Raw genomic sequence first — 25207 nt, 5'->3', positions numbered from 1 at the left:
TTGATTGAAAATCCATTCATAAAAATGGATACCGGTACCTATTCGCTTAGTCTGCAGGTTTGCTGCGACGGGGGTGTTTTTTTTTTTTATTGAAAAGAGGTTGTCTGCCTCTTTTATACTTGCATTTATGTCTGTCCACACATTCCGTGGGCAAAGCAACGGGTGAGCTGGTCCAGTACAAGAGTTGAACTGTACTGATAAAATAAAATGTGGTGGCTGGCTGACGATGGTGGTGTTATTTTAATAATCGCTGAAACATATGTAGCACGTTCGATACTGTCAAGGATTGTCTGACGAGATACGTTTAGCCATTATTTGTGATAATTGACTTTACAGGAACTTCTGTGTGACTCCCTGATAAAATTAATGATTTTACGCTAATTTTTCTTGACTCCTTAGTAGAATAATTTAATTTTCTGTTATTTCCGTGATTCCATAACTAAACCAATCAATTACCCTTATTCAGTCACATCTGCAACTCCCTAATAAACTTAGGCTAATTACTTTTCAGTGAATTCCTTGACTTACCCTTCCTCAACAGATTAGTATCGAAAGCTCTTCAAATTGCTTATTTCATCATGAGATCATCACAGATGATTGTATGGTCGCCATTTCAAGAAAAGTATTAAAGATAACATCTCAAGTACCAGAAATTAATCAATACATTCAGATAACATTTCAGGTAATGGATCACAAATACATTTGACATCACATTCCTCATCATGACAGTCTCCCGACATCGTCTACATGCTGTCTTTGGTTTTCTCCTTCTCGGAGTGCTTCAGGTAATATAAAAAATAAGTATAACCTACCTAAGTAATCAGCTTTGACTTTTATTGGGATCTAATTCATGGTAAAAGATCAGTATGGCTCAATCCTGCCAATAAAGGCCATGCCACACCAAGCTCGCTCCCACGACGGGCATGAAGTTTAAAAAATCACTCATCATGTTATAACAAATGGGACAAGTCACACAACACGAGCGCTTGCTTGAGCGATTTTTTGAGACTACCAATAGTGGTAATTTTGTCTAGCACAGATGTGTACCTCTAACATTAATTAATATAGTAATAAAAATAGATTTGAAATACTGTACTGATTTCCATGTTCTCCCCTCCATATCTCCTGTAAATAATAATCCTAGCAAAAAAGTGCAAGCAGGACTAACACTGTTGTCAGTGATAATTGATTAAGAACTCCTATCAATCTTAATACGTTATTTTGCCAAACCAATTTGTGATTTAAAAAAGACACATGAAATGGGGTTTACAATACAAAGATGCATGAACCTATTAATTCCACTAATACATTTTTTAGACCATTATTGGAGCTCCCACTTCCTATGAAGATGACCAGGACTTCCAGTACTTCAGACAGAACCTCCTTTATCAAGTCCAGCAAACTGAATCAAATCTCAACACAACAAAGGACGAATTTGTCAAGAAATCAAAAACTTACAACCTTTTGGAAGATGGTGTAATTGAATCAAACCTGACTTCATGTTTTGATCAAATAGTTGCGGCACATGCAGAAGATTTTGATCCGTATTGCATTTCTCAAATCAATATGACTGTACTGCAGATCATCTCCGATAGTCAGAAAGAGTTGGAAGCTTGCACAAATTTAACCTACAGCTGGCAACAGGTATGTTAGTTTTTCTGTAAGGGTGCTCACTCTAGTAAAAATAATCTGCTTTTAATGAAAGACGTCAAAGCGATAATTCAAACAAGTTCTCGAAATAGCACAATTGTACAATGGGAATGAAGTGTTATAAGGTGAATTTGGGTTGTCCCATTTTTACCCCCGTACATAAAATTTTGCAATCACTTTTTAAGCCATTTTTTTAGTTCTATAAACAAATAATTTGTTAAGTTCATAAAGTGTTTGGTACACTTAATAATTGTTATGGAGAAAATTTCAAAATCTGTAATTCTGTAAAGTACTTTTAAAATTCCGATCTTATTCTTATGGAGATGAATAAGTTTTGTATTGTAGTTTTTAGCTTGTTTACAGGAATATATTTTGATCAGATTGGGCAAATTTAATCACTAAGCTATTAATTAATATTTATAAAAAAAAAACGCACCTTTTATTATCATCCCTGAATCAGCTAAAGTACCCAGACAGCACAAGGATATTTTATAAATATTTTTAAAATATATATCCATTCTAAAAATATTCTATATATTCCAATATTATTTTTAAAATATATTTTTTTAATTTTTGAATAATATGTTAACATAATAGTTTTAAAATATTTTAAAATGATTTTTTAATGGTCTTAAAAATATATTTTGTAAATATTTTTTATTTTTCAGTTGAATATATTTAAAACATATTTTTAATATATCAAGACAAAATAATTTAATAAAAGATATTTTTTAGATATTTTATTTGTCAAAAAAATATAGCTTTTAAGAATATTTTAAAAGAATATTATAAAAATATTTTATAAATAGCCTGTTTAAGTTTTTAAAATATATTTTGGTAATTTGTTTCAACCGAGCTGGGTAAAATATATTTCCCACACATTTAAAAAATATATTTTGACAACAAATCTCTTTTTACTTAAAGAATTGTTTTAGGGCCGTGACAAAAAAACTTTTAAAAATAATTAAAGTAGCCTATACTAATTTAAAAATCGCATGTACCGTATATTAAAGATATCTTAAAATCACTCCAAAAATAATTCCCTTTTTTCCAAAACAGTCAAACAAAATGTTTAGACTATCTCATAAAAGTTAACTTAACATAATTTTTGGGGTGTCACAGTCATTGCACACATTGTTATTGTTGGCCCAACGTTGGGAAATGGTCGGCACGGTTGGGATCTATAGTAAATTGGATCTAATAAATTGGATCTATAATAAATGTAGCCAGATGATGTTGTGATAGTTGTGATACTAGATACAGTGGAGAACACCTGCTTAAAATATTACAATTAATAATGCAATCTTTTAAAATTAATATTCTTTGACTTATTTGAGCTAATTTTTAATAGTTGAACAATTTAAGGGGAAAGATGAATTAATCTTGTAAGAATCAATTATAATAGCATTACTATTCTAATGGTAATTAAATAATCTATATTCAAATACCAGTATCCTATCCAACTCCCAGAAAAACAATTCAACTACTTGATGCCTAAACAGCAGATTAACTGTAGTATCCGAAATATTTTAAGTATTGCGTCTATTGCTACTGTCACTCTTTAACCACTTGAAAACTCTCAGCAATAAGCGCTGGTAGCTCAGAGGTAAGGTAAGAGGCTCCCAACACAAAGGTACCAGGTTCGAGACCCGCCCGGGTAGAAAAAATTTGTTCAAATTTTTTTATAAAAATTTGTTTTTATGAACTTGTAAGGTGTTAATTCCGAGGGGGGTAAAACTACACCTTATATGCCTCGGATCTGCTAACAGTCAGGTGTGTCCAGGGTTCAATTTATATTATTAATTGGCTGGGCTCAGACCAAAGGATGTTATCATTGATTCAGTAAATCATTGGTCATCATCATTGCCCAAATTAAAGCCAATTAATCCCCGATCGTGTTTTTATTATCATTGAAGTTAAGTAAAAAAAAGTTAATCAAACGTCACAAAAAGGAAGAACCTTAGGTTAGCCGTGAACAAACACTATCGCTCGTGCGTTACCTACGCTCACCAAAATAAAATTACTTCTACAAAGGTTACTTCACCTTTTAATAAAAACTAATAAAATCAAAACTAAAAATAACTAACGAAAATTATTGTCACGACTAACAACTACGTCCTAGGTTCCCTGAGTTGTTTCACCCGGGTGTGACGTGGGAATATATCAGGTTTAAAACAATTATTTTAAGTGTATTAATCTAGATAGATGTGTATTAATTAATAGACCACACGACGGGACTGATCACGACAAGGCTGTTCCGCCCGTCACCTAATAATCATCGTAATTTGTAATAAGTAGTGGTTTAATATAAGCTGAGCTTTTTCGCCCGCCACCTAGTAATCCGATTTAACACAATAAAATGCGTTCTGTAACCACTATAATTTATGGTTATGAATGAAGAGGAATAGGGCTGAGCTACTATCGGTTACGATGGACGTGAGCTGTTTCGCCCGTCCCCTAACAATCGAATTTTAATAATAAAACTAAATAGAGTACGTTCTTTAACAATTATAACTTGTGGTTGTTAAAGACAGTTGTAGAGCTAAGCTACTATCGATGGACGTGAGCTGTTTCGCCCGTCCCCTAACAATCGAATTTTAATAATAAAACTATAGTAGACCACTATCCGTCTACACCATGAAATAAATCTACTCTCAAGAAGACAACTAACAATACCCGTAAATAGTCTTGTTAAGAGTATAACCTATCTAACTGTTTTAGCTCGAAACTATCGTGGCCCATAAATTCCAACAAAAAGGAATATTACAGCAAAATTAATAGTAGTGAATTTAATTAATTATATTTAATACCCAGAGTACTTACAGTTGGTGATCGTTTAGAATAGGGACGACGTCCACGTTTATTTTACCCAATGGGTTTTTGTGAATGAGAGCGGGTTAAGGCTGGTTTTATGCACCGCGACAGTCGCGAGTCGCGAGTCGCGCCACGTCTTGCGGCTGACCAAAATATCACGCGACAGCGACACTTTTTTGTCGCGTAAACTCACATCCGGTGGTGGGGGAATTAAAGAAATAAGTCTGTTCTCAATCTAATGGTGTGTTTTGTGTTTGTGATGTAGAAGTGATTATTAAGTTGTTTAAATATAGACCCTGTAGTGTTGTACACGTTAATGACAAAACCCCAGTTTTTAAACAACACATACAATTTACAGTTGGAATAGGGTCAACCTTCTTAAAAATGCCATTATATAATATAATGATGTAATGATTACAAATAAAGGGTAAAGAGCTCATTTATATACTAATTATTAACATTAATCAATATAAATATATGGAGAATATACCACATGGAGTATGAAAAATACAACTGTCGCGCCGCGACTGTCGCGGTGCATAAACGTGCCCATTTGATCCAATAGAACTTGAACCGCGCGCGACACATTTTTTGAAGCTGCGATTCTAAAACCTGCCGCGGGTATTTAGAGATCTCCGAGTCGCTCGCGCGGCAGTTTGTCGCTGTCGCGGTGCATAAATGCTCCCATTTAACTCAATAGAACTTGAGTCGCGCCGCGACACGCGACACGCGACTGTCGCGGTGCATAAAACCGGCCTAACAGGGAGTAGTCAAGAGAGGGAAGTGACCAGCTACACGCCGGCCGATCGAGTGTCGGTTGATCCTAGGTCCTGGAGAACTCTCGCCCTACCCCTACCACTACGTCCTTAAGACGCTACTAGTGCTGCGGGTGGACACTGCCGGTAACATTTCCCGCTCTAATTTAAAATTGAATAGAGGTCCAATTTGGGACCTTACACCCTCTTCTCACTTTCGGGAAAGAAAAAAAAACAGACGGGAAAAATGTTTTCCAAATAAAGTTTAGACTTTTATAAGGGTTGAATACGCTACTAAGCTAATGAAACAACCCCCTTTTCAAAATAAAATAAAAGTGTACCTACTTCACAATGACACAAAACAACTGTTAACAATCTATATAAAATAAAATTAAAATAACAAACTTCTCTTCTGGCAAAATTAACGAATACTGTCACAAGGAACTAATAATTGGTAACAGAAACACGGCCCTAGGCCTACGGAAACAATACTTCTCATTAAAAGGAAATCACCCAAATCACCCCAAAAATAAACCCGACTAGTACCAGCGCCTGCGGTACTGAGGCTTGCGATACTGAGGCTTACGGTACTGAGGCTTCAGTACTTTCTCCCGGTAGAAGGTCCCGTCCTCTCTCCACCTTCTTATTTTGTAGAAGCGGTTCGGCCTCCGCCGCCATTCTGATCCTCCGGGAAGTTCATCTGGTCCCAGGGGAGTGTTACTCACCTCCCTCCACAATGGCGTAGACACAATGGTTAACGATGGACGAGAGCTGTTTCGCCCGTCTTCGGAAGCACTGATCTCGAGATCGTCCTCATTCGCCAAAATACTCAGAACCGGTGTCGATGGTCGATCTACCGGGTCCACGACTTCCCCCTCTTCCAGCTCGGGCACCCGGGTAGCTTCCTCTTCCGTCCCAGTTAGATCAATAAAAACGGGCGCTGCCCTAAATGAGTTGTAGCTCCGGAAACTGACTTGATCCTCCATTAAATCGTCCCTTATTTGACGTCCTTCTCCAGTGACTATTGTTAAAAGTAGGGGTCTGGCATGGGGAAAGCCTGCATAACGCCGTCCGTGCTCGTCTCCCGGCTTAACCTCAAGTAGGGCGAAGTTCTCGTCTTCTAATCGCCCTCTCCTAAGGGCTCGGGCGATTTTCTTTCGCCACTCGCATGGGTTGATGTTCAAATCTTTAATAATCCCCGAATTATTGGACAGCTTTTCCGCCATCGCACACAAAAAGACGCCACACGACGTCTTGTCAGGCTGTCGCGGAGCCTCGTCTGGTGTCTCAAAGAGGGACCACTCCTCGGGGTTGAACTCCACCCCCTGTATCAACGCCACCTTCTCTAGATAACTAAGCACTACCTTCATTTGGGGAGCCCTGCGCAAGTGGACCGAGTCGTAGGCCTGCAAGAACTTTGCCCGAGTGTTTACTACCACCAAAGCCCAATGCCCCACTTCACTAACCTCCGGAAGGTGTACCGGGAATAGCAACAGTTCGTGCCCGAACAAGGCAACTTTACTCACGCGCCCCCTGGTAGCTCCGATACCACCCTTCGCCCAGTCTCCAAAGAATTCCGTGTCAAAAGCCCAAGCGGAGGGCACTTCACGGTAATACCGACTTCGGCGCTCTAGGAGCCTTACGTAGGCGTTAATTACTACGTTAGTCCATCCACACAATCATTATTGTACAGCGCATCCAGCTCACCACTACTAATTTTTATTATCGGCCTTAAGGTAGCCATGCTAAAGTGCACAAGGTATGGCGTAAAGCAACAGTGGGGAAACTATGGTAGCATGCACAAGCCAAGCACTATAATGCAAAAGCGGGACCTGCAAACAAGAGAAATCAATCAATTTTGGATAGAATAGTGATAAAAATATGCTACGCACTAACTATGTACAGCAGTTTAATACTAGTGAAATGAAAACTTAACTATTGGGACCATTTAGGATTAGTCAACTGTGTAGACTTATTTATAACTTAGTCGACAATCGTACGCTCCTGGAGTGCCTTTAAATCTTTGACATGAGCGGTTTGTTTTTTCCTTGAACCGGGCAATTGAATTTCATACATATTGTAGCCTACTTTACGGGTAATAACAAATGGCCCTTCATACTTAGGCGACAATTTCGTGGCCACGGCATTAGCTTTGGACGATAAAATGTGAGTCCGTTTTAAGACTTGCTGGCCAACCGCATATTGTACATCCCGGCGTCGCAGATTATAATATCTAGCTTGAGAAGAAAACGCGTTTCGCAAGTTTCTCTGAGTTGCTTGGTATAGAGCCCTAAAACGTTGCATTCGCTCGTGGTGTAATTCATCAGGAGTTATTTCACCCCCGTCATTAGCAACCTCAAATAATGGACCACGGATCGCCTTAGGCACCCTTAACTCCCGACCATAACACAACATGGCGGGCGTGTACTTGGTAGACTCGTGCACCGCCGTATTCATAGCGTACACGATTTCCTTCAAACTCTCGTCCCAGGTTTGCTGAGAACCCTTAATACTTTGCGCAACTAGGGTTTTAATTACCCGGTTGCGCCTCTCAATAGGGTTGGACTGGGGACTGTATGGGGCTGTATTTTGACAGGTTATGTCCCAGTCCTTCGCTAGCTCCTGGAATACGCGAGCACCAAATTGAGTGCCATTATCGACGATAAGCACTTCAGGAGACCCATGCCGCAATAAGACCAGTTCCTTAAATTTCTGAGCTACTTGCGCGGCAGTGGCACTCCTAAGTGGCGCCATTTCAGTCCACTTACTGTACTGATCTTGGAAGGCTACAATAAACGTGTTTCCTTTTTTAGAACGTGGTAAGGGTCCCATAAGATCTGCCGAAACCGTGTGCCAGGGCCCACCTGGAGGGCGAAAATGCATAACTCCGGCCGGCTTGGTCTGTTCGACCTTAAACCTTTGGCACGTAGCACAACTTCTTACGTAAGCCCGGACGTCGTTCCGCCAGCCCGGCCAGAAATAACTCTCTCCAGTTCGTTTGGCTGTTTTCTTAAAGCCAAAATGACCGGCAGTAAGGGAGTCGTGGGTTTCAACCAATACCCTTTCACGGTCCTCTACTCGAACGCAAAGCTTCCAACATTCCTTCGGTTCGCCCTGAGACTCTTTCCGCCTAAACAATTTATATAGTTTATTGTCCCGAATAGTGAACCTATTGTTGGAAACTGGATTTCTGTCTACCTTTGCAAAAAGACGGTCGTACCATTTATCCACGGACCCTGTAACACTGTCCTGGGGCTGTTTCGCCACCTGACTCGGGGTGTTCACGTCCACGGGACAAGCCGACACGTCAAGGTCGTCAGTAGTCAAAGCCTCGACCGGAAAACGCGACAACGCGTCAGCTACACGGTTGTACGCCCCTTTCCTATACTCGACATCAAACTCATTTTGTTGGAGCTCGAGAACCCACCTGGCCAGCCGTCCAGTAGGTTCTTTTAGACGCAAGAGCCACTTTAGTGCGATATGGTCCGTCACCGCAATAAAGCGGTAACCCTCTAAATAGGGGCGAAATTTCTTTACTGCCCAGACTAAAGCCAAGCATTCTTTCTCGGTTACAGTGTACTTGCGTTCGGCATTTGAAAGCAGACGACTCGCGTAGGCGATGACCATCTCCCCATTGTCATGACGCTGGGTGAGGGAGGCTCCTAGTCCTTCGTCTGACGCGTCCACTTGAAGGACGAACGTCTTTTCAAAATCAGGGCAGGCGAGTATAGGTGTAGAAGTAAGGCGACTTTTTAATTCAACGAACGCCTGTTCTTGTTTATCCGTCCACATCCACGGGTTTCCCTTCTTTAACAGACTCGTAAGAGGGGAAGTGATGCGGGCAAATCGATCTACAAAGCGCCTGTACCAGGAAGCGAGCCCTAAGAAACTTCTAAGGCTCTTAACATTCGTCGGCCTAGGAAACTCGCTGATCGCTTTTACTTTGTCAGGATCAGTACTTATACCTTCGGCGTTAACGATATGTCCTAAATATTTCAATTCGGTCTGACAGAAATTACATTTTTCGTAATTTAGTTTGAGGCCGGCGGTACGCAATCGTTCAAAAACCTCTTTTAGCAAAACAAGATGCTCATCAAAGGTTGAGGTAACAACGATAAGATCGTCAAGATATGCGAACGCATGAGGTTCTAATTCAGGGCCAATAATTTGGTCTAAGAGTCGTTGGAACGTGGCAGGGGCCGAATGGAGGCCAAACGGCATCACAGTGAACTGAAACAAACCTACCCCCGGTACAGTAAAAGCTGTTACTGGGCGGCTCTCAGTGGCTAAAGGAACCTGCCAGTAGCCATTGGCTAGGTCCAGGGTTGATATAAATTTGGCATTTTTGAGTTTGTCCAAAATAGCATTGATACGCGGAAGAGCATAAGCATCCAGCTCGGACGCTCTATTAATAGCACGAAAGTCAATGCAAAATCGATACTTGCCGGATGGTTTACGGATTAGAACAACCGGCGAAGACCAGCTACTACTTGATTTTTCAATTACTCCGTCGTCCAGCATTTGTTTCACCTCGTCGTTAATCACACCCTGCATCGCAGGGTTGCGAGGATAGTATCGTTGCTTAATAGGGGCTACTCCCGATTTCAGATTTATTTTGTGTTCGATTAACGAAGTTCGACCCAATACCTGATTAAAAAGGGGCAATTGCTTACCTAAGAACTCGTCTAGTTGGGATTTCTGACCTTCGGTCAACGAGGTTAGAGCTCCTAACCCCTTCTCTTCTTGGGTACTATCACACTTGTCCGATCCCTTTAAACAAGTTACTTTGATGTTGTACGAAATCAAATTTAGCTGACTAATCATATCAATTCCTAATATGACATCACACGTCAATGAGGGCAAACAAACCGCCTTAATCTCCTGACGCGTACCCTCAATAATACCCTCAAACTCATAAACACAATTTTGTTGCACTTTAGCCCCGTCCGCTAACTGTACTAAAATAGACGCGTTTTTAGCTTTTATGCCCTGTGCCTCCAAATGTTTTGCAACTTTAGAGTTAATTAAAGTTATCGCGGCACCAGTGTCCACAAGAGTCCAGAAGTCCATGTTATAAATATTAACTTGAATATAAGGCCGTTTATCTAAACTAGTAGTACCGACTCCAAACCCTTCCGGAAACATTTTGACTTTTTCCAGCCAAATTTGCCAGTCGGAGGATTTAGGATTAGATTTGGACTCGGGCGACCTCCTATCACCTAAGCCCGTGGCTCGTTTCCCTGACGACATCCACAATCACGGGTTCGAATACCTACCTTCTTACAGTGGAAGCATTTTAACACTTTTGGTAATTTACAATCGTAATATGCATGACCAATTTCATTACAATTCCAACAAGTAGGTGTACGTCTTTGTTTATTTGTTTGGGACATCAGTGTATTATTATTCGGCTGTGTTTGTTTACTAACATCGCGGGGAACCCCCTTATCGGAGAGTTGATAAGCCGATCGAGCATTACACTGCGGACTACTTTCACTTTTTACCTGAGACAAGTCCCGCGGCATATTATTTTGCCATCTAACTGCCGCTTTGTCACTTACAGCCGATTTATTTACAGCAGATATTTCTCCGCTATAAAAAACATTAACACCACAGTGTCCCATTTGTCTATCCTCTTTTCGCCTCGGTTGGTACGCGGTTTCCGGGACGAGTGCTATTGAGGGGGGAGGGGGCGGCCTATATAACGCCTTTTCTCGAAAATAACTTTCCACATGCTCAGCCTGCTTAAGCATACCCTCATAGGAAACGATTTCATCACGTTTCATTGTAAGCTTATAATCAGGTTTCATGTTAGTATAAATAATGTCTAGCTGTTTCGCCAGAGATAACCCACCACGTCGCCTCATTAAAGTGCTCAATGCGACGACAAAGCTACGAAACGGCTCTTTTTCGCCTTGGGTTCGGCACCGTATCTCCTCATCAAGATTCCTCAAATAGCCCGGTGGTAAAAAATGTAAATCAAAACTATGACGGAAATCATCATAAGAAAACCAATTACTTTTATTATTCCTATACCACAATAGCGCGGTGCCATGTAACAATTCGGGTAACACTATGAGAATGTGTCTGTTATCAATACCGTAGGATTCCTTCAATTCCTCTAACCTCTCTAGGAATGATATAGGATCTTTACTCCCATCAAATTTGACATTCCATTTTCGAACAAGGTTACACAACGAAGATGGATCATCTCGGTTTACACCCGGCAAATTATTGTTTTGAGGCGGAATAACGGACGAAATAGGTCTAGCTGAATGACTATGTACAAGGTCGTGCCCATGTTGGTGAGGCCAGCCTAGATAATTACTATCATCATTTTCCTTAACGTTCGACGTCGATTGTGATTTAATTAACAATTGGGATACCGACCTACAAACTTCATCTATTGAGGTCTCAGGTGGCATTCCTAACACTTCAGAAATTTTATGCCATTCATTCCCTCTCAACTGAGTAAACGTTGGTTGTGAAACGCTTTGAGCAATATCGCTTTGAAAAATATGATCCGCGCTATGTAATGTGTGATCGCGGTACAATAGACTTCCGGCCTCGGTCGACTCACCGGCCTGACCAGTAGGTGTTTGTTTATTTTTCTCGCGGGGAATTCCATCCTTCCAAAACTTTGAAAAACGCCGTCTAAGTTCGTCTACTGTTCCCGAGGTATCTAAGTCGTACTTATTCATTTCAAGTCTAAGTTCATCTTTGCTTAATGACCTTATCCAGCTAGTTCTGGGGTCATCTTCGGACGGGGTTTTAGATATTACACCTACAGCCTGTGTAGTTAATGGTAACTCTAATTGTGATTTACTCACAGTAACTGTATCGACTGGTTTGACAACTTTTGGTATTGTCCCAGTACTACTAGTACTGGTACTAGTCAAAGTACTACTTGCTGTACTTGAAACGACTTTCAGGGTCTTATCACCCTTATCACCCTTGCTCTTATCAGGGGTATTTATGTAAAATGTAGGCCAGAATAGCTGGAACAAAACTTTCAAAAACAAACGCCAAATTCTCATTTTGAAAGTTTAAGATTCTACAACAATACGGTATAATTAATTAATTAATTAAGTCCTTTCGTTCGGGCGCCAATTTGTAAGGTGTTAATTCCGAGGGGGTAAAACTACACCTTATATGCCTCGGATCTGCTAACAGTCAGGTGTGTCCAGGGTTCAATTTATATTATTAATTGGCTGGGCTCAGACCAAAGGATGTTATCATTGATTCAGTAAATCATTGGTCATCATCATTGCCCAAATTAAAGCCAATTAATCCCCGATCGTGTTTTTATTATCATTGAAGTTAAGTAAAAAAAAGTTAATCAAACGTCACAAAAAGGAAGAACCTTAGGTTAGCCGTGAACAAACACTATCGCTCGTGCGTTACCTACGCTCACCAAAATAAAATTACTTCTACAAAGGTTACTTCACCTTTTAATAAAAACTAATAAAATCAAAACTAAAAATAACTAACGAAAATTATTGTCACGACTAACAACTACGTCCTAGGTTCCCTGAGTTGTTTCACCCGGGTGTGACGTGGGAATATATCAGGTTTAAAACAATTATTTTAAGTGTATTAATCTAGATAGATGTGTATTAATTAATAGACCACACGACGGGACTGATCACGACAAGGCTGTTCCGCCCGTCACCTAATAATCATCGTAATTTGTAATAAGTAGTGGTTTAATATAAGCTGAGCTTTTTCGCCCGCCACCTAGTAATCCGATTTAACACAATAAAATGCGTTCTGTAACCACTATAATTTATGGTTATGAATGAAGAGGAATAGGGCTGAGCTACTATCGGTTACGATGGACGTGAGCTGTTTCGCCCGTCCCCTAACAATCGAATTTTAATAATAAAACTAAATAGAGTACGTTCTTTAACAATTATAACATGTGGTTGTTAAAGACAGTTGTAGAGCTAAGCTACTATCGATGGACGTGAGCTGTTTCGCCCGTCCCCTAACAATCGAATTTTAATAATAAAACTATAGTAGACCACTATCCGTCTACACCATGAAATAAATCTACTCTCAAGAAGACAACTAACAATACCCGTAAATAGTCTTGTTAAGAGTATAACCTATCTAACTGTTTTAGCTCGAAACTATCGTGGCCCATAAATTCCAACAAAAAGGAATATTACAGGAAAATTAATAGTAGTGAATTTAATTAATTATATTTAATACCCAGAGTACTTACAGTTGGTGATCGTTTAGAATAGGGACGACGTCCACGTTTATTTTACCCAATGGGTTTTTGTGAATGAGAGCGGGTTAACAGGGAGTAGTCAAGAGAGGGAAGTGACCAGCTACACGCCGGCCGATCGAGTGTCGGTTGATCCTAGGTCCTGGAGAACTCTCGCCCTACCCCTACCACTACGTCCTTAAGACGCTACTAGTGCTGCGGGTGGACACTGCCGGTAACATTTCCCGCTCTAATTTAAAATTGAATAGAGGTCCAATTTGGGACCTTACACCCTCTTCTCACTTTCGGGAAAGAAAAAAAAACAGACGGGAAAAATGTTTTCCAAATAAAGTTTAGACTTTTATAAGGGTTGAATACGCTACTAAGCTAATGAAACAACCCCCTTTTCAAAATAAAATAAAAGTGTACTTCACAATGACACAAAACAACTGTTAACAATCTATATAAAATAAAATTAAAATAACAAACTTCTCTTCTGGCAAAATTAACGAATACTGTCACAAGGAACTAATAATTGGTAACAGAAACACGGCCCTAGGCCTACGGAAACAATACTTCTCATTAAAAGGAAATCACCCAAATCACCCCAAAAATAAACCCGACTAGTACCAGCGCCTGCGGTACTGAGGCTTGCGATACTGAGGCTTACGGTACTGAGGCTTCAGTACTTTCTCCCGGTAGAAGGTCCCGTCCTCTCTCCACCTTCTTATTTTGTAGAAGCGGTTCGGCCTCCGCCGCCATTCTGATCCTCCGGGAAGTTCATCTGGTCCCAGGGGAGTGTTACTCACCTCCCTCCACAATGGCGTAGACACAATGGTTAACGATGGACGAGAGCTGTTTCGCCCGTCTTCGGAAGCACTGATCTCGAGATCGTCCTCATTCGCCAAAATACTCAGAACCGGTGTCGATGGTCGATCTACCGGGTCCACGACTTCCCCCTCTTCCAGCTCGGGCACCCGGGTAGCTTCCTCTTCCGTCCCAGTTAGATCAATAAAAACGGGCGCTGCCCTAAATGAGTTGTAGCTCCGGAAACTGACTTGATCCTCCATTAAATCCTCCCTTATTTGACGTCCTTCTCCAGTGACTATTGTTAAAAGTAGGAGTCTGGCATGGGGAAAGCCTGCATAACGCCGTCCGTGCTCGTCTCCCGGCTTAACCTCAAGTAGGGCGAAGTTCTCGTCTTCTAATCGCCCTCTCCTAAGGGCTCGGGCGATTTTCTTTCGCCACTCGCATGGGTTGATGTTCAAATCTTTAATAATCCCCGAATTATTGGACAGCTTTTCCGCCATCGCACACAAAAAGACGCCACACGACGTCTTGTCAGGCTGTCGCGGAGCCTCGTCTGGTGTCTCAAAGAGGGACCACTCCTCGGGGTTGAACTCCACCCCCTGTATCAACGCCACCTTCTCTAGATAACTAAGCACTACCTTCATTTGGGGAGCCCTGCGCAAGTGGACCGAGTCGTAGGCCTGCAAGAACTTTGCCCGAGTGTTTACTACCACCAAAGCCCAATGCCCCACTTCACTAACCTCCGGAAGGTGTACCGGGAATAGCAACAGTTCGTGCCCGAACAAGGCAACTTTACTCACGCGCCCCCTGGTAGCTCCGATACCACCCTTCGCCCAGTCTCCAAAGAATTCCGTGTCAAAAGCCCAAGCGGAGGGCACTTCACGGTAATACCGACTTCGGCGCTCTAGGAGCCTTACGTAGGCGTTAATTACTAGTCCATCCACACAATCATTATTGTACAGCGCATCCAGCTCACCACTACTAATTTTTATTATCGGCCTTAAGGTAGCCATGCTAAAGTGCACAAGGTATGGCGTAAAGCAACAGTGGGGAAACTATGGTAGCATGCACAAGCCAAGCACTACAATGCAAAAGCGGGACCTGCAAACAAGAGAAATCAATCAATTTTGGATAGAATAGTGATAAAAATATGCTACGCACTAACTATGTACAGCAGTTTAATACTAGTGAAATGAAAACTTAACTATTGGGACCATTTAGGATTAGTCAACTGTGTAGACTTATTTATAACTTAGTCGACAATCGTACGCTCCTGGAGTGCCTTTAAATCTTTGACATGAGCGGTTTGTTTTTTCCTTGAACCGGGCAATTGAATTTCATACATATTGTAGCCTACTTTACGGGTAATAACAAATGGCCCTTCATACTTAGGCGACAATTTCGTGGCCACGGCATTAGCTTTGGACGATAAAATGTGAGTCCGTTTTAAGACTTGCTGGCCAACCGCATATTGTACATCCCGGCGTCGCAGATTATAATATCTAGCTTGAGAAGAAAACGCGTTTCGCAAGTTTCTCTGAGTTGCTTGGTATAGAGCCCTAAAACGTTGCATTCGCTCGTGGTGTAATTCATCAGGAGTTATTTCACCCCCGTCATTAGCAACCTCAAATAATGGACCACGGATCGCCTTAGGCACCCTTAACTCCCGACCATAACACAACATGGCGGGCGTGTACTTGGTAGACTCGTGCACCGCCGTATTCATAGCGTACACGATTTCCTTCAAACTCTCGTCCCAGGTTTGCTGAGAACCCTTAATACTTTGCGCAACTAGGGTTTTAATTACCCGGTTGCGCCTCTCAATAGGGTTGGACTGGGGACTGTATGGGGCTGTATTTTGACAGGTTATGTCCCAGTCCTTCGCTAGCTCCTGGAATACGCGAGCACCAAATTGAGTGCCATTATCGACGATAAGCACTTCAGGAGACCCATGCCGCAATAAGACCAGTTCCTTAAATTTCTGAGCTACTTGCGCGGCAGTGGCACTCCTAAGTGGCGCCATTTCAGTCCACTTACTGTACTGATCTTGGAAGGCTACAATAAACGTGTTTCCTTTTTTAGAACGTGGTAAGGGTCCCATAAGATCTGCCGAAACCGTGTGCCAGGGCCCACCTGGAGGGCGAAAATGCATAACTCCGGCCGGCTTGGTCTGTTCGACCTTAAACCTTTGGCACGTAGCACAACTTCTTACGTAAGCCCGGACGTCGTTCCGCCAGCCCGGCCAGAAATAACTCTCTCCAGTTCGTTTGGCTGTTTTCTTAAAGCCAAAATGACCGGCAGTAAGGGAGTCGTGGGTTTCAACCAATACCCTTTCACGGTCCTCTACTCGAACGCAAAGCTTCCAACATTCCTTCGGTTCGCCCTGAGACTCTTTCCGCCTAAACAATTTATATAGTTTATTGTCCCGAATAGTGAATCTATTGTTGGAAACTGGATTTCTGTCTACCTTTGCAAAAAGACGGTCGTACCATTTATCCACGGACCCTGTAACACTGTCCTGGGGCTGTTTCGCCACCTGACTCGGGGTGTTCACGTCCACGGGACAAGCCGACACGTCAAGGTCGTCAGTAGTCAAAGCCTCGACCGGAAAACGCGACAACGCGTCAGCTACACGGTTGTACGCCCCTTTCCTATACTCGACATCAAACTCATTTTGTTGGAGCTCGAGAACCCACCTGGCCAGCCGTCCAGTAGGTTCTTTTAGACGCAAGAGCCACTTTAGTGCGATATGGTCCGTCACCGCAATAAAGCGGTAACCCTCTAAATAGGGGCGAAATTTCTTTACTGCCCAGACTAAAGCCAAGCATTCTTTCTCGGTTACAGTGTACTTGCGTTCGGCATTTGAAAGCAGACGACTCGCGTAGGCGATGACCATCTCCCCATTGTCATGACGCTGGGTGAGGGAGGCTCCTAGTCCTTCGTCTGACGCGTCCACTTGAAGGACGAACGTCTTTTCAAAATCAGGGCAGGCGAGTATAGGTGTAGAAGTAAGGCGACTTTTTAATTCAACGAACGCCTGTTCTTGTTTATCCGTCCACATCCACGGGTTTCCCTTCTTTAACAGACTCGTAAGAGGGGAAGTGATGCGGGCAAATCGATCTACAAAGCGCCTGTACCAGGAAGCGAGCCCTAAGAAACTTCTAAGGCTCTTAACATTCGTCGGCCTAGGAAACTCGCTGATCGCTTTTACTTTGTCAGGATCAGTACTTATACCTTCGGCGTTAACGATATGTCCTAAATATTTCAATTCGGTCTGACAGAAATTACATTTTTCGTAATTTAGTTTGAGGCCAGCGGTACGCAATCGTTCAAAAACCTCTTTTAGCAAAACAAGATGCTCATCAAAGGTTGAGGTAACAACGATAAGATCGTCAAGATATGCGAACGCATGAGGTTCTAATTCAGGGCCAATAATTTGGTCTAAGAGTCGTTGGAACGTGGCAGGGGCCGAATGGAGGCCAAACGGCATCACAGTGAACTGAAACAAACCTACCCCCGGTACAGTAAAAGCTGTTACTGGGCGGCTCTCAGTGGCTAAAGGAACCTGCCAGTAGCCATTGGCTAGGTCCAGGGTTGATATAAATTTGGCATTTTTGAGTTTGTCCAAAATAGCATTGATACGCGGAAGAGCATAAGCATCCAGCTCGGACGCTCTATTAATAGCACGAAAGTCAATGCAAAATCGATACTTGCCGGATGGTTTACGGATTAGAACAACCGGCGAAGACCAGCTACTACTTGATTTTTCAATTACTCCGTCGTCCAGCATTTGTTTCACCTCGTCGTTAATCACACCCTGCATCGCAGGGTTGCGAGGATAGTATCGTTGCTTAATAGGGGCTACTCCCGATTTCAGATTTATTTTGTGTTCGATTAACGAAGTTCGACCCGATACCTGATTAAAAAGGGGCAATTGCTTACCTAAGAACTCGTCTAGTTGGGATTTCTGACCTTCGGTCAACGAGGTTAGAGCTCCTAACCCCTTCTCTTCTTGGGTACTATCACACTTGTCCGATCCCTTTAAACAAGTTACTTTGATGTTGTACGAAATCAAATTTAGCTGACTAATCATATCAATTCCTAATATGACATCACACGTCAATGAGGGCAAACAAACCGCCTTAATCTCCTGACGCGTACCCTCAATAATACCCTCAAACTCATAAACACAATTTTGTTGCACTTTAGCCCCGTCCGCTAACTGTACTAAAATAGACGCGTTTTTAGCTTTTATGCCCTGTGCCTCCAAATGTTTTGCAACTTTAGAGTTAATTAAAGTTATCGCGGCACCAGTGTCCACAAGAGTCCAGAAGTCCATGTTATAAATATTAACTTGAATATAAGGCCGTTTATCTAAACTAGTAGTACCGACTCCAAACCCTTCCGGAAACATTTTGACTTTTTCCAGCCAAATTTGCCAGTCGGAGGATTTAGGATTAGATTTGGACTCGGGCGACCTCCTATCACCTAAGCCCGTGGCTCGTTTCCCTGACGACATCCACAATCACGGGTTCGAATACCTACCTTCTTACAGTGGAAGCATTTTAACACTTTTGGTAATTTACAATCGTAATATGCATGACCAATTTCATTACAATTCCAACAAGTAGGTGTACGTCTTTGTTTATTTGTTTGGGACATCAGTGTATTATTATTCGGCTGTGTTTGTTTACTAACATCGCGGGGAACCCCCTTATCGGAGAGTTGATAAGCCGATCGAGCATTACACTGCGGACTACTTTCACTTTTTACCTGAGACAAGTCCCGCGGCATATTATTTTGCCATCTAACTGCCGCTTTGTCACTTACAGCCGATTTATTTACAGCAGATATTTCTCCGCTATAAAAAACATTAACACCACAGTGTCCCATTTGTCTATCCTCTTTTCGCCTCGGTTGGTACGCGGTTTCCGGGACGAGTGCTATTGAGGGGGGAGGGGGCGGCCTATATAACGCCTTTTCTCGAAAATAACTTTCCACATGCTCAGCCTGCTTAAGCATACCCTCATAGGAAACGATTTCATCACGTTTCATTGTAAGCTTATAATCAGGTTTCATGTTAGTATAAATAATGTCTAGCTGTTTCGCCAGAGATAACCCACCACGTCGCCTCATTAAAGTGCTCAATGCGACGACAAAGCTACGAAACGGCTCTTTTTCGCCTTGGGTTCGGCACCGTATCTCCTCATCAAGATTCCTCAAATAGCCCGGTGGTAAAAAATGTAAATCAAAACTATGACGGAAATCATCATAAGAAAACCAATTACTTTTATTATTCCTATACCACAATAGCGCGGTGCCATGTAACAATTCGGGTAACACTATGAGAATGTGTCTGTTATCAATACCGTAGGATTCCTTCAATTCCTCTAACCTCTCTAGGAATGATATAGGATCTTTACTCCCATCAAATTTGACATTCCATTTTCGAACAAGGTTACACAACGAAGATGGATCATCTCGGTTTACACCCGGCAAATTATTGTTTTGAGGCGGAATAACGGACGAAATAGGTCTAGCTGAATGACTATGTACAAGGTCGTGCCCATGTTGGTGAGGCCAGCCTAGATAATTACTATCATCATTTTCCTTAACGTTCGACGTCGATTGTGATTTAATTAACAATTGGGATACCGACCTACAAACTTCATCTATTGAGGTCTCAGGTGGCATTCCTAACACTTCAGAAATTTTATGCCATTCATTCCCTCTCAACTGAGTAAACGTTGGTTGTGAAACGCTTTGAGCAATATCACTTTGAAAAATATGATCCGCGCTATGTAATGTGTGATCGCGGTACAATAGACTTCCGGCCTCGGTCGACTCACCGGCCTGACCAGTAGGTGTTTGTTTATTTTTCTCGCGGGGAATTCCATCCTTCCAAAACTTTGAAAAACGCCGTCTAAGTTCGTCTACTGTTCCCGAGGTATCTAAGTCGTACTTATTCATTTCAAGTCTAAGTTCATCTTTGCTTAATGACCTTATCCAGCTAGTTCTGGGGTCATCTTCGGACGGGGTTTTAGATATTACACCTACAGCCTGTGTAGTTAATGGTAACTCTAATTGTGATTTACTCACAGTAACTGTATCGACTGGTTTGACAACTTTTGGTATTGTCCCAGTACTACTAGTACTGGTACTAGTCAAAGTACTACTTGCTGTACTTGAAACGACTTTCAGGGTCTTATCACCCTTATCACCCTTGCTCTTATCAGGGGTATTTATGTAAAATGTAGGCCAGAATAGCTGGAACAAAACTTTCAAAAACAAACGCCAAATTCTCATTTTGAAAGTTTAAGATTCTACAACAATACGGTATAATTAATTAATTAATTAAGTCCTTTCGTTCGGGCGCCAATTTGTAAGGTGTTAATTCCGAGGGGGGTAAAACTACACCTTATATGCCTCGGATCTGCTAACAGTCAGGTGTGTCCAGGGTTCAATTTATATTATTAATTGGCTGGGCTCAGACCAAAGGATGTTATCATTGATTCAGTAAATCATTGGTCATCATCATTGCCCAAATTAAAGCCAATTAATCCCCGATCGTGTTTTTATTATCATTGAAGTTAAGTAAAAAAAAGTTAATCAAACGTCACAAAAAGGAAGAACCTTAGGTTAGCCGTGAACAAACACTATCGCTCGTGCGTTACCTACGCTCACCAAAATAAAATTACTTCTACAAAGGTTACTTCACCTTTTAATAAAAACTAATAAAATCAAAACTAAAAATAACTAACGAAAATTATTGTCACGACTAACAACTACGTCCTAGGTTCCCTGAGTTGTTTCACCCGGGTGTGACGTGGGAATATATCAGGTTTAAAACAATTATTTTAAGTGTATTAATCTAGATAGATGTGTATTAATTAATAGACCACACGACGGGACTGATCACGACAAGGCTGTTCCGCCCGTCACATAATAATCATCGTAATTTGTAATAAGTAGTGGTTTAATATAAGCTGAGCTTTTTCGCCCGCCACCTAGTAATCCGATTTAACACAATAAAATGCGTTCTGTAACCACTATAATTTATGGTTATGAATGAAGAGGAATAGGGCTGAGCTACTATCGGTTACGATGGACGTGAGCTGTTTCGCCCGTCCCCTAACAATCGAATTTTAATAATAAAACTAAATAGAGTACGTTCTTTAACAATTATAACTTGTGGTTGTTAAAGACAGTTGTAGAGCTAAGCTACTATCGATGGACGTGAGCTGTTTCGCCCGTCCCCTAACAATCGAATTTTAATAATAAAACTATAGTAGACCACTATCCGTCTACACCATGAAATAAATCTACTCTCAAGAAGACAACTAACAATACCCGTAAATAGTCTTGTTAAGAGTATAACCTATCTAACTGTTTTAGCTCGAAACTATCGTGGCCCATAAATTCCAACAAAAAGGAATATTACAGCAAAATTAATAGTAGTGAATTTAATTAATTATATTTAATACCCAGAGTACTTACAGTTGGTGATCGTTTAGAATAGGGACGACGTCCACGTTTATTTTACCCAATGGGTTTTTGTGAATGAGAGCGGGTTAACAGGGAGTAGTCAAGAGAGGGAAGTGACCAGCTACACGCCGGCCGATCGAGTGTCGGTTGATCCTAGGTCCTGGAGAACTCTCGCCCTACCCCTACCACTACGTCCTTAAGACGCTACTAGTGCTGCGGGTGGACACTGCCGGTAACATTTCCCGCTCTAATTTAAAATTGAATAGAGGTCCAATTTGGGACCTTACAAACTATTTAACCAATTTACTCAACTAATAATTATGCTTTTCATACGAAATCTTTATTATTTAAAATATTTAAATCCTTTTTTAAATAATATTTTGCAATAACATTTATAAAATATTAAAACAAAATATTTTATTAAAATATTTTTAAGATACATTGGGGGTGGAATAGGATGCATTTTTAAAATATACTTTAAAGATTAAAAAAAAATATTTTTAAAACATCCTGAGCTGACTGGGTACTCGTAAAACCTAATTTTATATGAATAGGAAATAAATCTGATGTGTTTAAGAAAGGTTTAAGGCAGTATTTTAGTAAATCCAATCAGACGAGTGTTTGTGTTTGTGTTTCTCCAAATGACACTTACTTTTATTGCTGTACCATTAAGAGTTCCTATTAAGAGATCCAAACGATCCTAAGAACTTTCGACCTGTTTCCCTCTTATGCCACACATATAAAATATTAGAATGTCTGATACTCAATCGAATCGGCAATTTTCTGGAACAAAAGATCATTCCACAACAGGCAGGCTTTCGTTGAGGCAAGTCTTGTTGTGGCCAAGTTTTAAACCTGACCCAGCATATTGAGGATGGGTTTGAGAGAAAACAGATCACGGGTGTCGCTTTTGTAGATTTAACAGCTGCCTACGATACCGTAAACCATCGAAGACTCTTGGGAAAAGTGTACAGTATTAATACCAAAGACTATCAGCTGACTTCAATGATAGGCACTTTTCTTCATAACAGGCGGTTTTTCGTGTCCCTTCAAGGCAAGAAAAGTAGATAGAGGAATCAAAGAAATGGATTGCCTCAGAGTAGCGTCTTAGCCCTAGCTCTTTGTAACATTTACACTAACGACCAACGGTTGCGAAACGCTTAACGTCAGTATATATATGCCGATGATACAGCGGTGGCGGCACAAGGTAGGAGTTTTGAAGAGGTGGCAGAAGCTGACTATGACTCTAAATGAACTTTCCCAGGACTATGACGCAAATACCTCAAGCCGAACCCTGCTTTCTTCTAAAAAGAATATTCTTTTCTTTTAAAAAGATCTCTTTATAAAAACCCTGCCCGCTGCCCTAGATTTTTGTATATTTAGTAGAAAACTACCTAAATATTATTAGAGAAGCGGAGTGGATACTTCTTGAGATATGATGCAAATTGGAAAATGGTTGCAAATAATATTAGGAGTTGCCAGTTTAATATGCCAATCAACACGATTAATATATTATTTGTTTACAATCATTTATTTTCATGCTATGTCAACTAATAATTTTTGAGAACCAAAGTACCAGCCCTCTGGTATAATCAAACACTCAAATTATGTTGGTTTTAATTTATGTACAGAGTTATAGCATATTATAAAATTCACTCTACAATATTTAATTATTTTGGTTTTACAGATAGGTCTCATTCTTGATCAAGCAGATGTTTCCATAAAACACTTAGACACTGTTGTGAACCTGATTCTACAACATGCTTTACGTTGTGTGCCTCGATATTCAAGAAATTCTATTTTGAAGATCATGTGCTTTCATCATGCCCAGGATGTTTACCAATATGAATTTAATGCAGCTGCTTCCCTCGCTGAAGAAGCGAAGTACCTTATATCTGGAGGAGAGCTGCTAGTAGACGCTGAGTCATCAGGCTGTCAAACATTAGAGAATTTATCATTTAAGGATAAATGTCAAGTAATCATTAAAAAAGTAACAGAAATGTGCGTTATATCAACGACACCAACCACATCAACAGAGCCCCCTACCACAACAGAGCCACCTACCACAACTGAGCCACATACCACAACAGAGGCCCCCACCACAACAGAGCCCCCTACCACAACAGAGGCCCCCACCACAACAGAGCCCCCTACCACAACACAACCTTCTACCACAAAAGAGCCCCCTACCACAACAGAGGCCCCTACCACTAAAGAGCCCCCTACCACAATACAACCTTCTACCACAAAAGAGCCCCCTACCACAACAGAGGCCCCCACCACAACAGAGCCCCCTACCACAACACAACCTTCTACCACAACAGAGCCCCCTACCACAACACAACCTTCTACCACAAAAGAGCCCCCTACCACAACAGAGCCCCCTACCACAAAAGAGCCCCCTACCACAAAAGAGCCCCCTACCACAACAGAGCCCCCTACCACAACAGAGTATCATACCACAACACAACCGTCTACCACAAAAGAGCCCCCTACCACAACCGAGCCCCCTACCTCAAAAGAACCCCCTACCACAACAGAGCCCCCTACCACAAAAGAGCCCCCTACCACAACAGAGCCCCCTACCACAACAGAGTATCATACCACAACACAACCGTCTACCACAAAAGAGCCCCCTACCACAACCGAGCCCCCTACCACAACAGAACCTCCTACCACAACAGAGCCCCCTACCACAACAGAGCCCCCTACCCCAACAGAGTCTCCTACCACAACACAACCTTCTACCACAAAAGAGCTCCCCTAACACAACAAAGCCCTCTACCACAACAGAGTCCCCGACCACATAACAGAGCCCCCTACCACAACAGAGCCCCCTACCACAAAAGAGCCCCCTACCACAACAGAGCCCCCTACCACAAAAGAGCCCCCCAACCACAACAAAGCCCCTACCACAACAGAGCCCCCTACCACAACAGAGGCCCCCACCACAACAGAGCCCCCTACCACAACAGAGTCTCCTACCACAACACAACCTTCTACCACAAAAGAGCTCCCCACCACAACAGAGGCACCTACCACAACACAACCTTCTACCACAAAAGAGCCCCATACCACAACAGAGGCCCCCACCACAACAGAGCCCCCTACCACAACACAACCTTCTACCACAAAGAGCCCCCTACCACAACAGAGCCCCCTACCACAACAGAGCCCCCTACCACAACAGAGTGTCCTACCACAACAGAGCTCCCCTAACACAACAAAGCCCTCTACCACAACAGAGTCCCCGACCACATAACAGAGCCTCTTACCACAACAGAGCCCCCTACCACAACAGAGCCCCCTACCACAACACACATGTTATAAACTTCAATGTAATCACTGCTTTCTTTAGAATAATAACCTACAGTTCTGATTAAAATATGGCTAATTTCAGACGTGATACCACAAATGTTATTTACAAACTATTTACATTTAGCTGTATTTAAAATTATGTTAATAAAAAACTATTTACTCA

At 41.7% G+C, this 25207-nt stretch overlaps 2 protein-coding genes across 2 annotated transcripts; both read left to right on the top strand.

The window, feature by feature from the left end:
* Window positions 1-670: 670 nt before the first annotated feature.
* On the top strand, window positions 671-24503 carry LOC128990740 (mucin-2-like). Its single transcript, XM_054413287.1, has 3 exons — window positions 671-785; window positions 1318-1644; window positions 23414-24503. Exons 1-3 carry the CDS (start codon window positions 723-725, stop codon window positions 24491-24493), a joined length of 1470 nt encoding a protein of 489 aa, XP_054269262.1. The 5' UTR covers window positions 671-722; the 3' UTR covers window positions 24494-24503.
* On the top strand, window positions 24494-25207 carry LOC128989306 (threonine-rich protein-like; the record flags this gene model as incomplete). The annotated part of the gene is made up of 1 exon (XM_054411185.1): window positions 24494-25207. A coding segment is annotated over one exon (495 nt), but the record flags the coding sequence as incomplete, so codon positions are not given.

The sequence above is a fragment of the Macrosteles quadrilineatus genome, unplaced genomic scaffold, assembly GCF_028750875.1.
Source record: "Macrosteles quadrilineatus isolate MER2022 unplaced genomic scaffold, UCM_ALF_1.0 Scaffold_3__2_contigs__length_128488019, whole genome shotgun sequence".
Taxonomy (NCBI): Eukaryota; Metazoa; Arthropoda; class Insecta; order Hemiptera; family Cicadellidae; genus Macrosteles; species Macrosteles quadrilineatus.
This window is presented reverse-complemented; position numbering and strand designations above follow the sequence as displayed.

What these genes read in the sequence shown, in the direction of transcription:
- LOC128990740 (XM_054413287.1), top strand. Translation starts at nt 723, where the DNA reads ATGACAGTCTCCCGACATCGTCTACATGCTGTCTTTGGTTTTCTCCTT. An exon ending in TCCTTCTCGGAGTGCTTCAG is followed by an intron (nt 786 to 1,317) that starts GTAATATAAAAA and finishes TACATTTTTTAG; the next exon opens with ACCATTATTGGAGCTCCCAC. An exon ending in TAACCTACAGCTGGCAACAG is followed by an intron (nt 1,645 to 23,413) that starts GTATGTTAGTTT and finishes TTGGTTTTACAG; the next exon opens with ATAGGTCTCATTCTTGATCA.